Source organism: Salminus brasiliensis, chromosome 19 (assembly GCF_030463535.1).
Source record: "Salminus brasiliensis chromosome 19, fSalBra1.hap2, whole genome shotgun sequence".
Classification (NCBI taxonomy): domain Eukaryota; kingdom Metazoa; phylum Chordata; class Actinopteri; order Characiformes; family Bryconidae; genus Salminus; species Salminus brasiliensis.
In genome coordinates this window covers 9993173-10007589 of record NC_132896.1, presented here as the reverse complement: position 1 = coordinate 10007589, position 14417 = coordinate 9993173, and the positions used below count along the sequence as shown (strand labels likewise).

The 14417-nt window shown below is 42.0% G+C and overlaps 1 protein-coding gene across 4 annotated transcripts in view; it reads right to left on the bottom strand.

Annotated features, from left to right (window-relative positions):
* The window catches only part of htr4 (5-hydroxytryptamine receptor 4), a 75985-nt gene that overhangs the window by 26064 nt on the left and 35504 nt on the right, over positions 1-14417 (bottom strand). For all 4 annotated transcript variants that reach the window (XM_072663486.1, XM_072663488.1, XM_072663487.1 and 1 more), the window contains 2 exons: positions 6259-6412; positions 3844-4406 (listed from right to left, as the gene is read on the bottom strand). In XM_072663486.1, coding sequence (XP_072519587.1) covers positions 3844-4406; positions 6259-6412 — 717 coding nt within the window. The remainder of the gene's footprint in view (positions 1-3843; positions 4407-6258; positions 6413-14417) is intronic.

Here is a 14417-nt window from a genome sequence, read left to right as displayed (position 1 = left end):
TTATCCTAGGCCAGGGACCATCAATTCTCATCCTGGAAAGCCTTTCTAATATACCAACTAAACTAGTAATTAACCTGTTAACCTCTAAGCCTATTGTTCAGCTATTAATCTTACTATTTTCTCTTTAATACATACTCTAAATTATTGGTGCTGATGGCCCCTGCTCTATGCAATATTACAATAAGTGGCTAACTCTAAGAGGCATTAGGATTGTCTCCAGTGGAAGATAAAAGAGCACTGGGGCTGGAGAGCATTTATAGTGCACTCCAGTCCCAAACCGGCCGGTGGATAAATTTGGCCATTCCTTCTCCTGGCTGTAGCCTTTTGCTTGCACTTCAACACCAGCAATACAATGTGCCAGTGGTGAAGTAAGAGCTAAAGGTTAAATAATTAAGACAGAGAGCACCAGGCTCATGTTTAGATCCGTGTCGTCGGTTCTAATGGGGCTGGAACTCTTTAAGCTCGTTTGGCTGTCCCTGAGCTCCCAGCACAGCACATCCCCGGTAGAGCCAAGGCTTTGGAAAGCAGCTGCTCGGAGATCCCTGCATACTTCACCACTTTGTTTATCGGCCAGATTAACATGTTGACAGCCTCGCCATTTGGAAACGGGCCCGCGATTTATGTCTGCGGCACGTTTCCAAGTGCTGCGGAAAACAAAGAGTGGCAGGACGTTATGAGGAGCGTTCACGAGCGACTGGGCGGCCTAATCTGGACGTTTTTTTTTTTGCCGGGGTTTGTTTGGCCAACAATTGCTGTGGCAAAAGAGAACTTTGAAGTGAACATCCGGATGCTTTTGTTCTTTTTTGGTAAGACAGCAGATTATCAGAGGTTCTAAGCTGCAGCAGCGTCTAGTGCCCTGACTAAATAGCTTTGCTACCAACAATGTGAATCTGAAATCCCACCTCGATTGGAGGTGGTGGATGTTGACTAAATCAGTTCACTTAGAGGCCAGAGGAAGAAGCATTCTTGCGCTATTGTTCACTATTTATTTTAAGGCCAATTACACCATGCAACGTCTAAACCACTTTTGCAGAGACAAATTTGTCCATTTTGTTTGTGTGAAATCTGTGAATGCTGAGAGTGGAATTCGATTTTTCCCCCTTTGAAAAAATGACATGATTATTGTGTCATCACTACCAGCCATTACCAGCCATGATCCGTAACGTAACACTGCAAGCTGCACTGTGTCATTAACGTTCTGCGTTATTTGATTTGAGTGGCCGCGACCAGTCACAGCACACAGAGGAAGATGAGCGTGACACTAATGACACTGTCAGAGCATGTCAAAATACCAAAATACCAAAATACCAAACTTAACAGTCACTGTCTGGAATTATAGGATGTTTTTTTGGCATGGAGAGCCAAGAATTCCCAGTTCTTATCATTTCTATACTGTAAAACCAATTCTTACATTGATAAATGAGTGCTCTGTGTCTTCTTCATTAGTCCAGAGGATACAGTCCAAGGACAGTGTCTGTAAACTCACTGAATTAGAATGATTTATTCAGTCTGCAGTGTCTCCATGGAAACAATCAGGGATTTTGAATAAGTTTCACATTGGTGCTAATGTGGTACATACATGGCTCGCTGTCTTTTGACAAAGAGGATTTACAGGTCTCTCAACGTATGATGAAGATGAAAAGCCACAGCTTTAACTTCAACTTCTAGCTCCTGTGGAACTATTTTTTAGGGAAATGTAATGAGCTGAAATAAAAGTTTACTTTGATGGTTCGGAGTCCCCACAGTTTTCAAACTATCATACTCTTTGTACCATCACCAATACAGCCCCTGCTTTTCTTACATTACTCGAACAGTCAGAAATAGTTAAGTGTGCAGCAAATCTGCTATTAGGTCCCAAAACATGGCATGGTGAGGCATGGCATGGCGTATCTGAGAGAATGTGAGGGCAAAGTGATGACATCAGATTATTTATGTCTACCCCTTTGTGAAAGCTTCCTTCCTCTTTCCACCAGACGCATCACAAAATGTCACCAGCAAACCATGCATAAAAGCACAGTTATTAAAAACGAGCTTGGCACCACAATAAATTATTTAAAAAATAAATCCATCATCAATTATTAATAGTAGAGATTTACTATTTGCTCGTTGAGCTTTGAATTGGGTTGATTTATGCTTTTGCTTGTGGTTTAAGGCATACAGAAGTCAATGTAGTCTAATGGCATCATTTTTCAATACTGTTCAAAATGTTGGAAATGGCATGCAACTTAACATAGATGATTTGCCGAACCCATATTTACATGCTATGTTGATAATAACAAATTTCCCTTGGGGGGGTGGGGTGGGAGGATTTCAGTTCAAAAAGACCAGCTGGCTAAACTCCAGCTTTAATCTGTATCTGAAATAGCATGCTAGCCTTTGGTCAAAGCCTGAGGGAGCATCACTCTGACCTTTCAGTAAAGGAGACATGCAGGAGGAAAAAAAGAGAAGCTCTTTTGTCCTCTACAAACCTTCTAGCCTCCAGCGGTTTACAGCAGCTCAAGACAGATTTACAACAACAGTTACCGAACTGAAGATCTCAACCCCATACTTTTCGATCAAGCATCAGCGGTCTGGTCTGAGAACTCCAAGTGCATCCCTAACACACCAAGAGCTCATCTAAAAGAAATGAGTGTGGGAGAGTAATCTGGCCGTTTGGTGTTGCTGCTGTTCCCAAACTCTCATGGGAAAGTCCACACTCGAACAGTAGAACAAGGACTCATCATTACCTACCCTGACAGGATGTTTGTGAGTTCAGGTTGGGAATACACAAAGCAGAACTAACTGCTTCAACTAGAGCTGAGTAAAGAGACTGAACCATCACACCATAGTAAACATGCCTACTCGCCTCTTACAGAATTGCCACAATAGTCTCGAGAGTGCGACTTTTCTAGTTTAAAGACTAGGTAAACCTTCCTCTCATGGTGTATCTTTGAGGTGGGTGGAACGTTTAAAAAAACTCCAGCTGCTTTGGGGTGAATTGTTGGAGGCGGGCTGTTTGAAGTGTTTTCGTTCACTGGCTGGCGAAAGCAGAAAGAAGCCAGATACTTAACATTACTGCCAGGAGGCTGAATATCATGTCTTTATTTATTAGCCTCTACTGACAGTGCATTTCTTTTTGGGGGGATACCCATTGGTTGCATCACAGATTTGTGTAATTCATGCTGGGTATTGTACTGAACGCTGAGAAACAAAAGCATAAAAAGGCTAAAAAAAATCACAAATTCTGTCAAACTGATGAGACTGAGAGAAGCAAGGCTAAGCTACAATATTACATAATGTATGACATATTACATGCTAGAATGCTCCAGTACACCCAGGTTCAAGTATTTTAGGTGTTAGGTCACCAAACAGAACAACTTCTGACAGGTCAAATACAATTATCCAGTGCAAGAAATCTGACAGTGGAAACAGCGTAAGAGTGGTGACAATAGTAAGAAGTCCAGCTCCATTTATTTTTTGCCCCTGTAGAGGTCTGTGTGTATGTATAGATATGTTTATGTTTGAATGGGAATTTGCCAGCATTTTGCAAAGCTTGTCTCACCTAGCAAAAGTTCCTATGAAAGAACACTCAGGATTTGTGGCTGTAGCATGGACTGGTCAATTAGATTTGTCTCATAATTCTGTCTGTATTAGGGTAATACTACATGAGGGGAGAGTTCAAGCCCTGAGTTAATTATAACCAGAGACAGGATATGCCCCCTCCTTTCTCAGCGCAGGAAGTGTGCGACTCCTTCTAGCATTGGACAGGACAATTCCTGTCCGAACACTTGGGCTCCTAGAAGGCACTTAACGAAAAAATCTACACACAGAGGGAAGGGATAAGGTCAGACTGAGTTCACCTACTTGAGTACATGCGTTGAGCCGTTGATCTGTGTAGCTGTGCAGGGGGCTCCAGGTGCCAGGATGGAGGGCCGTCGGTAGCGCTTGTGTCCGCAGCAGAGAATGATGAGGAAGGCACGGCGGAAGGACTTGTTGAGGAAGGCATAAAGGATAGGGTTGAGCATGGAGTTGATGTAGCCCAGCCACAGGCAGGCGGCCCACAGCTGCTCGGGCACTGTGTAGTCTATGAAGGGGTCCACCACATTGGTGATGAAGAAAGGAGCCCAGCACAAGCAGAAGCAGCCCATGATGATGCACAGAGTCTTGGCCGCCTTGGTCTCAGTGCGCATGCGGTGGTTGCGCTGGTGATCTGCGCTGTCCGAGGCGGCGTTCCCTGCTCCGCCCGCCCGCTGCAGCATGCTGATCTGCCGGGCGTGTTCACGTGCCGTCACATAAATGCGCTGGTAGGCCAGGACCATCAGGCCCAGTGGGATGTAGAAGGCCACCACGGAGCAGGTGAGCGCGTACGGTTTGTTCACCATGAACACACACAGCGTGGAGTTGCCGCTGAACTTCCGCGCCTCTATCTGTCGAGGAAGGGAGTGATATTTACACAAGCAAGTTACACATTCGGCTTGTAGACGCTAGAGAAAATGTCACACATTCTTTAACTCTCTTTCGCTGAGTTTTTGCTTTCCTGTTAGTCCATTTGTATTCCGGTCTGAGGAGCCCAGGGGGAACTGTCAATTTGTCAATGTTGGAAATGTTTCAAGACCAGAGGTGGTTACGGACCAACCTTAAATCCTGTCAAGCAGAAAAGTGATGATCCCTTACCTGGAAAATATTACTCTTTAAAAGCTTCCCTCGGAAAAAGACAGTCTTTTAAAAACAGCCCTGACCTTTTAATACGTATCTGAAAAGGCCTTCAGTTCAGCATTTTGACATGAAGCATTGGGATTGTTGCCTTAAAACAGAAAAAGTGTTTTTTAAAGTTAAGTTTGATTAAGAATACCTAAAATATCTGGGGGAAACACAGCAAGTAACCCGACAAACCCATTTTGCCATACACTTCTTCGCTAGGTGACCTTTCACTGGATACAACTCCATTAAAATGATGGTTCTGTGTTGTAAAGTGACATTAAAGGCCAGGGTCCACATGTACAATATAGGCCTAGGCACTGTTTACAAACATCGATTTGGGGGTGTTGTGAACGTGTTGTAAATCCGCTTGGGGAAGAGGCAGTGAGAAGAGCATTAATCACTGTCCAGCAGCGACTTTGCCAACGCCACTCAGCGCTCTCACATCATATCAGCGAATCGTTAGGCCATTAGGCTGCTGCCACAAGAACTGATCAATAGATGCACACAACATATTTTTCTTTAAACTGGATACATTTTTTACAACAGTGAGTTTTTTTTTTTTACTAGGCAGGAATGTGACCCATGCTTTCAGAGATACTTAATATAAACCACTAATTAGCTCTGTTGAGAAGTGCAGTCAATGAATCTAGCAGTGGTCCTGATGCTCCAACTATGAAACACTCTGTTAAATAGCTGTCCAAAATAGATATCCATTAGCATAAAGCTTGTGCGCTGTGGATACCGTGGAGCCGAACTAGTTCAGACTGCACAAACACCTCATCAAACAGACTCTTGCCGTCCTCGCGCCAGGGATTTACACTCATAATTCTCCTGTGTGTCAGCTGTGACATATAAATGATTATGTACGAAAAGATAATAATACACTGCTAATTTACACAAAATAAAACAATGTCACAAACTGTTAATGAAGCCAGTCTGTTATGAAACAGCTCTTGGCTGAATCGATAAGAACACACTGATCCTAGGAGAAAACCCACTCAGGATGCCATTCAAATACCATTTCCTCTCTCTGGATGACTTTCATTACAGTGCATAAATCTTCACACGGGGCAATTTTGGTTTATTTATTAAAAGGTGATGGATTAAGGGGTCTACCTGGCAACCTGTTGCTGGTTATTTTCTATTTGATCATCACAGCGCTGACTGGGAGCTATTTATAATGCTCATGCTCAAAGCTACTGTCTGCTTACATGCAGCTGCAGGAAGGGAAGCATTGTGTTTGACTGTATAATGTTTAAGCTGAATACAAAGTGGGCACAAAATCAAGGTAAAGTGTATGAAGGACCACAGGGGAAAAAAATGAAAATGCTCTAATGAAACAAAACATCACCTGATTTACATGTTTACAGAGATAATTATTTCAGTGAATGGCTAATCACTTTTGCAGTCTTTTAATAGGCCATCTGAATAATCCAGGCTTGTTTACATACTTGTCCTGATTCCAGTGAAGATGAGAGAGAAAGAAAGATGATCATAAAAAATTAGGAGCCCAGTGCATTTTTCAAACATTAAACATTAACACGGGGCGACCTGTGACATCTGACGGATATGACTCACCAAATGATTTATTCCGATACTGTTCCAGCCTTGCATTATTGGTAGGAAGGATATAACAGTTGGGATAATCCAGCAGCCTCCTATCATAAGAGCCACCCTCATTGGTGTCATCTTATTCCTGTAGACCAGAGGCTGACAACAGATGGCATAGTACCTGCAACAAAGCAAAGTTAAAAAGTAGTTTATTAATTCAATAGTATAATAGAATAGAATGATTCAACGATATACAGCCATATGAATGATTCACCCCATGTACACCATATAAACATTTGATCTTCATTCACACAATATTTAGACATGGCAGTAATATAACTGCACAAAACAAAATAAATAATTTATCAGTAATTAATAGAAATGCAATTTTCCTTGTAATATGTGTTATTAAATAAAATGCCTAAAACTAGATTCAGGTGCAGCACATCAGCTACGGACAATTGGAAAATGGTTAGAGAGGATTTTGGAGGAGGCTGTCTAAAAAAATCTAAAATCTAAGACATTTATTTTGGTTTGGTCTTGATTGTTGAAATAAGTGGTATCCCCATGACTTCAGAAAAAAAGGTTGTAATGTGTTTAGTTAATTTAACCCCATCTCCCAATTTTCACTGTTTAAATGAAGATCAAATGTCCAGATGCTTAAATATGTTTAAAAGAGACTTTTCAAAGACTTCATATGGTGTTGGTGTGGTGTGGTGTGGTGCAACAGATAACACCACTACATGCCACTGAGCTACCACACCACATGGGAGACTGGGGTTCAATTCCCGGTCTGGGTGACTATGCTGCGCTACACCAATAAGAGTCCTTGGGCAAGACTCCTAACACTACACTGACCCGCCTCTGTAATACAGGTAACCTTGTAAGTCGCTCTGGATAAGCACGTCAGCTAAATGCCGTAAATGTAAATGTAAATTAAGTCTGTCTGTATGTATAATCATCATGCAAATATCTGATATTCAAGAGATTAGACTTGGACTTAGACTAGAATTGTTTTTAGCATACACACTACTGGTGTGAATACGCTGATCTGCCATTAGATTAATTCCACCTGCCTAAGATTACGTAGGTCTCCCTCTTGTGACACTAAAACAGCTCTGACCCATCAAGGTATGGACCCTACAAGAACTCTGAAGGTGTCCTGTGATATCTGGCACAAAGACGTTAGCAGCAGACCCTTGATCCTGTAAGTTGTGAAGCCTCTATGTGCGTTAATGAGCCTTGGGCACTCATGACCCTGTTGCTGGTTCACTGGTTGTCCTTTAATGGAGCACTTCTGGTACAGACCACTGTGTAACCCGAGAACACCCCACAAGATCTGCCGGATGTTTTAGAGATGCTCTGACCTCGTCGTCTAGCCATCCCAATTTGGCTCTCATCAAAGTGCTTTACATTCTTATGCTACTGTAGATGAAGACAATCAAGCAGTTTTCCACTTCACCCGTCAGTGGAGTTAATGCCAGAGCTGTATTATATTTGAATGGATGTAATGTGGTTTCAAATAAGGAAGAAATGCTGAAATACAGGAAACTTCAATCATATTCAGCACAGTGACCTGTGACCTGCTACCGCGTTGTAACCTTTTTGATCTGTCAGAATAGATTCCCAATGGCCTTCTTTAAATGACCCTCAGAGTTCAACCCCAAAGGACTTTGAAAGAAGTCTACTTTCTATGGAAATCACACCATAGTAACACAAGTGGGTTCAACACAGCTGTGCTACGAAAGTGACGTACAGCCTGCCATAATCAACATGTTTGGAATATAGTCATGAAGAGTGATGTACGTTTGATGCAAAAAGAATAATGACAGGCTTTGCACAAGTTCTAATGTAATCTTTTATACAACGGAAACAGAAAATAAATCCACATTAATGTGAAGAAAACAACTCTGCACGCTGATGCGTAGGAAGTTGTTGATGAATGAATGGCACTTCCATTTTGCGGAACAAAGGGATATGACACTGTAAGAGTGGAGGAACGCCGCTGATATAATAGCACAGATGTCTTGGTGCGATGGGGCTGTACCATCCAGACCGCCAGTAAAAATAACTCTGGATCCGCACCAAACGAGGCACAGCACAACAGTGAGGCTGCTGCACTTTTATCAGAGTTACACTGGTGTCAGTGTTAAAGAGCTGTTAAAAAAAAAAACACTGCGATGGGGTAGAGCACCTGTAACATGCATATGTAAAAATAAATATGTATCAGTGTTCAAAGTACATTACACAGGTGCTCTCCGTGTTCCTCTCTCCCATTTAGAGGTGAGTGGTTTATAATGTTATTATAGTTATCGGAGTATCAGTCTGATTTCCATTAATACAGGCTTACTCTGAAAACACTTATTTCCTGCATGTGGAAAACCCTCTCAACGCCTTGATGAAAATCCTTAATTTTGTTTTTTGGAACATGCAGTTTAGTGCTGTTTTTAAAACAAAGTAAGTTGCACAGTTGTCCACTGGTAAAAGAAAGAGTTTCAGCAATAGTTTTATAACATTTTATTTATTTTATATTGTGGTCTGTTTTCCACACTGCAGACTAAACTTAAAATTTATTTACCTTCAGACAACGTCCTTACTGCTGTCGGCTGGGCAATAATGCCTGTTAATGGCGCCTTGAGGACACCAGATGGTGCTCTGAACACCATTGGTTTAAACACTCAGAGACTCAGAGGTAGACTGCGAGAAAAATAAAGTTAAATTAAAATAGTCTATATCCAGGACCTTTAAGTGGGTCAGCAGACTAAGGCAAGGATTACTGGTTTGAATTCCGGGTCATGCTGCTTGCCATCAGCAGCCAAAGTCTGAAAAAGCACCCTTGCTCTCTCATGGGTGGGTTCCTCCCTACATCACATCAACATCAGTGTGATGTTAGTCAGCACAAGCATCTGTTAGTTGTTGTATCAGACGGTGACATCTCTAATTTGTTTGTTTTTGTTGCATCTCTAGTCACAATACACTCATATAAATATATCACGGGTACTGTCAGTACATTCAGATCCATTATGGAGTGCCAGTAAACTAAAACAATGACCAAAATCTATACAATCAAAGTATGCAAATTTGTAAGCAAATTTAATTTGAACCCTATAGGAGAATTTCATTTGAAAAGATTCTTAGATTTGTACACCTGTTTTCCTAAAATTGTGTAGTTAATACATGCACTGAAACACAGCAATTTTTCAAAATACCGTATGTTTGTAATATGTGAATTTTAAAGAAATTGTCTGTCTGCATATACCTCATAAAAAATAAACATATATATATATATATATATATATATATATATATATATTTTTTTTTTTCCTTCTATATCAACCTCAGGTTACAAATGTAGAAAGCCCATTACACAGATGTTCACCAATTATCAAATCTGAACACAGAAAACCAATACTTCACATTTGACTGCCATGCACTTCATGTGGCATTTCCCCCCCTTTGTCCTTAATATAATATTATAATAATGCTGCTGATCACTGCTGCTAAGTGGTATGAACACTCGCTTAATACTGTCTGATGACAATACAGCACTTAGCACCAGCAATAAAACCACTTTTCAAACTGGCAAGCTTCCAAACGGCCTTTCGGTACCTACTGCTGTGGCTACTGCTCTGAGGGTGGTGAATGCTGATTACCCTGTCGCTATTCAGAGTGTGGCTGGTCAACACTGAAAGAAGCCTAGCCATGGCAGGAGTGATACTGGACGGAACTCTCTGCATTCCTTTAGTCCAAAATGTTGAGGATCTCTCCATCTCTAACTCTCTCACTCTGACCCAGTTCTGTCAGCAAAGTGGCCTGTGTGTGCCGGGTTCCTGTTTATCTGCTCACCACTCGGTGTGACATTCCTGGCATGTATTCATTACAGCACATTTAGCACTGGCAGAGAGGCCTGTGCTCTACTGTAAACCATGGCCATTCACACCTCATCACCAGATCTGCTGGACCTTCAGGTGAACCGGACCTTAAACGTCCTCTCTGAGAAGCACTGGTCAGTTGATTCAATTTTTTTTTATTCCGGTGACATGGAGCAGCGACTTCCATTAAACAACCATGACGGATGTTCCAAGTCCATCCGCTTGGCTAACTGATGCGCACTGCTGACGGCTGACAGAAAAAAAACCCTGCAGCTATGTTGTGTATAGGGGCTCTAAGCTACATCCAGAAACACTATTGATTCTCCTATGACAAAAGTTTGAGTGAGCCTCACACATCATTCTCTCATAACAAATGAGGAGAGGTTGGCAGCCTGAGGGGGAGCAGCGGGGGCAAGTGTTTGACAGCAGGCCAGCAGAAACACGACCCGTGCATTAGTCACTCTATGTGTGCTAAAGTAGTCTGGGCTGCGTTGTGTTATTTGGAGCCGGACAAAGCTCTCCTAGCAAGGGTAGGCGTCCAAGCTGTCGGCGGGCCAAGCTCTCTACACCTGCCCACCTGGCTTATTTTACTGTCACTGTGGCACGTGCAAACCCGTCTCAGGCAGACAGGGCTAAACGCAAGCCCAATAGGAAACAGACAGGGCACCGGTGCTTAAATGATAATTACAGTGCCAGTGATGGATGGGGTCTGGTATTGCTGTTAGTTTTCAGGACCGGCTCAACAAAGAGAGATGGATTTCAGAACATATGACTCATTACTGTCAGCCCCTGACAGTTAACAGCAACATTAAATTTGTCATTTGTAACGAGTGTATATAATAAGCTGAAACTTGTTTCATTTTATACACACAACCAGCCAAGTGAATTTTCCCATTTGAGAGATTGACCATGCATTTACATTTACTTATGAGCCCCTTAGTAAATGGGTGAGGGGGAAATGGCATCATGAAAACCTGTGTAAAATGCCAGTCTGGTATTGGAGAAGCCCTCATGATGAAGAAATGGTTCTCCAAAGAAGTGAAAAGCAGACATCTGGGCTGTGGGGCTATACAGCTGAGGAGGGCATCTAGATGCAGCGAGGCATAATGTATGTCACGCTCCTTTCAGGCACTGCTAAAAATAAAGCTCTTAAGAACACGTTTCTTTTCACCTGTCTGTCCCCTTGCCTTCAGGGTTTTGTAAAGCAGCAGATTTCACTGATACGAGCTAGCAGCGATGGACACTGATTGCAGGCTTTCTTACTCGTAAGTGCGGCTATTTTGAGTGAGTTTTCATTTATTAAGTGTTGAGCAACATGCCTCGGCTTTCAAAAGCGCTAATTCTCTGTGACTTGTTCATGCGTCAAGCAGAAGATGGAGATGACGGCATGGACATAAATTTCACGCTCCTTCCCTTTGGGATCCATTTGAGGAGTCCTTGGGGGAAACAACATATGTCTCAAGTAGTCAGTTATGGTCTGAAAGCTGCATGCCTGGGGAATATAATAGTTCCTTATGAAGGTCATATAAATGCATGATATAGGGAATTTACTCCCTATGCCATAGCCCTGATTAGAGTTGATTTTAGTAGTCTTCACTAAGCTACTGTAAAACATTGGTCTCTCACATATCCATACAAGCAAATGCTTAACACATTTAACCTTGTCTAACACCACTGACTCTTGTAATTGCTGGCATCTCCTCAAACTCATTTGGCCAAAAATACTGCATGCACTATTGAACAAAATGAACCACTCCTAAACAGAGTGCTATTCCATTAGAAACAAGCTTATCCAGGACCTATTGCAGTGTACAAATAATGATGCTGAAAATCAATATCAGGGCCATAAGTGGCTTATACTGCCAGATAGGCCTAATCAAGCTCACCATTAACCTAATGGACTTCATGTGGCATTAGTCAAAGTCAATTTTTGCAATAACATGATCCCCATGCTTCAGAGAGAGTTCTCTCTTATTACTGCACAAAAAATGCAATGTACAAAAAAGCTTGACAAAAGATGTCAGAAAGAGGCATCTAGGGAAGTCTAAGTTTAAGAACTGGCAGTTAATTTAACTGGGAATGTCCTGGTTAAGCAAAGACGCCCCTATGAAGTAGTTAATGACATTATCAATCTGGCAATATCATATGGGGGGTCCTTCCTATTCTCAGACTCCTGACCACGGAGGGCTGTGTTGGGTGTTGATGAGATTTGAACTTATGATCTCTTGTCTCTTAAACAGTTAAGGCAGTTAGATGGTTGCACCTAAAGCTGTGAAATTCTGTACTTCCCTGAGTCCATTAAAGAAAAGAAAGGTTCATTTACATTTACTGAACTGTGTTGTAGTGTAATTCTATATTTGAAGTGGCACAACAGTCTAACTGCCTGCACACCAGTTCAAATCCCAACAAGGGCTCAGCGTTCGATTGTTAGGAGCCTCCTAGTCTGGGCACCTTTATGTCAATAGTTGAAAGCTGCAGATTAGAGAAAGGGACTAAACTCTTACAAAATATATAAAATATATATATTAAATATTATAATATTAAAAAAAAATTAGCTGCATCTACTAATGTTTTTTCCATATGTAATGTTGACCCAAAAAAAACTGTGGGGAAAAAAGTAAATTTTAACAAAACTAAGTTGAGGTAACTCAAAAACACTCTCCTATTGTCCTATATGATAAAGTGTAAGCAAGACGATTCATCAGAGGCCTTGTGAAACCTATAAGAACAAATTCAAAGGCATGGTAACAACCGTGATCATCTTAACAGCAAAGGTGTGACCGACCATTAGTGCTTTGACGCATTTGCCGCCCTGTTTGTGAGACTCTTCTGAGACATGAAAAGAGACAGATACTGGCCTGCGGGCCCTGGGCGAATGAGACAGTAAGCTGCTTTCTAAGGAGGTGGCACATGTTTCACACGCGCTAACACGAGCCGACACGGTTAATACGGTAGTGTATGCTAAATGACTGCCAGAAGGACCTTCAGCCAGAAGACATATTGAGGCGCGCTCTCCTCCCTCATTGTCCAGACTTGCTTTGGCAAATGACTTGTAAAACGGCCAAAACAGAGTCTGCTTCCCTCTTTCAAGATTCATGATTGTAATAACCAGTTGCCAGCAGCTGAGCTTCCAGGAACTTATCCCGTTCCTCCTGACGCAGGCAAACATAACTCCTCGTACAAAAATTGTGCAAGGAATCAGAATGTTTCGGTCTTGATTGCCGTAAATGAACAAAGTGGTGCAAAGTGATGAGCACAAGGAAAAAGGAGAGGAACTGTCCCAGATCCAGAGGTAAGGGCTGCAAAGTTTTGCCATCAGAAGCTTTCAGAGGCTTTCCTTGCTAAAACTGCCGCCATCGAGAGCATAGTGGGTGGGGCACAAACCACTCAGAGTAGATGTTTTATAAAAGACCATCTGCTGTACTGTCGTTTTCTTTCACAAGCCACCAGTAGGCTAATCTTAAAAAAAGCGTTCTCCCTCCATGAGAGAGGAAAAAAGAAAGAGAGAGTACCAAAGACAGCAAATCAGAATGAGGATCAGGCACATTGTGACAAGCCAACATTAACGCTACTCCCCCTTGTCTATTCTGCCCTTATGACCCCAGTCACAAGCCAGCTCTTGAAAGGCTGCCTCCATAACTGCAGGCTCTGAATGATGCAAGCCAGGAGAGCAGCATTGCACTCAGAATATCCGCTGCAGAGGCTCCCTGCACCCTGTCTCACAATCCAGTCAAAAAGTCAGCTGCTCAATCGGTAAAGCTGTAATAAAGGACAAACCGAGGTTTATGGCTTTGTTTGACTACAGAGAGGCTTTACAATGTGTCTGTGTCACATCAGAAGAGCTTGCATTCCAGAAGACTATCTGATAACTGCCCCACCTCCCCTTTATCATTCGTTGCAGACTGTTTATTACTAATGAAAAAAGGCTGCTAGATTAAATGTCAAAGACCGTAATGGATGACAGCTGAATGCACACTTAGTAAGTTTAAACAAGTTGTTCCAATGGACCCACGCAACCAAATACACTCTTCCACCAAAGGAAACATTAAAGAGCGTCGCACATTTGGGACAGCTACTATCTGGATTACGCTGATTTTTTAAAAGTCCTTGTAGTTATTACCATAATTCTTTAAAAGCATCGCTCTTTGTCCTTGCTGATAGAATTTATAGTCTGGAATATTAAATGTTCATCTATTTAATTACTTACGAGCCAACAGTAAAGTCTACCTGCTTCGACCAAATGAGAAAAACAGCCCATACGCCTCACTCAATAGCGAGGAAACACAACCATGATCATTTATAGGTTGCCGAGGC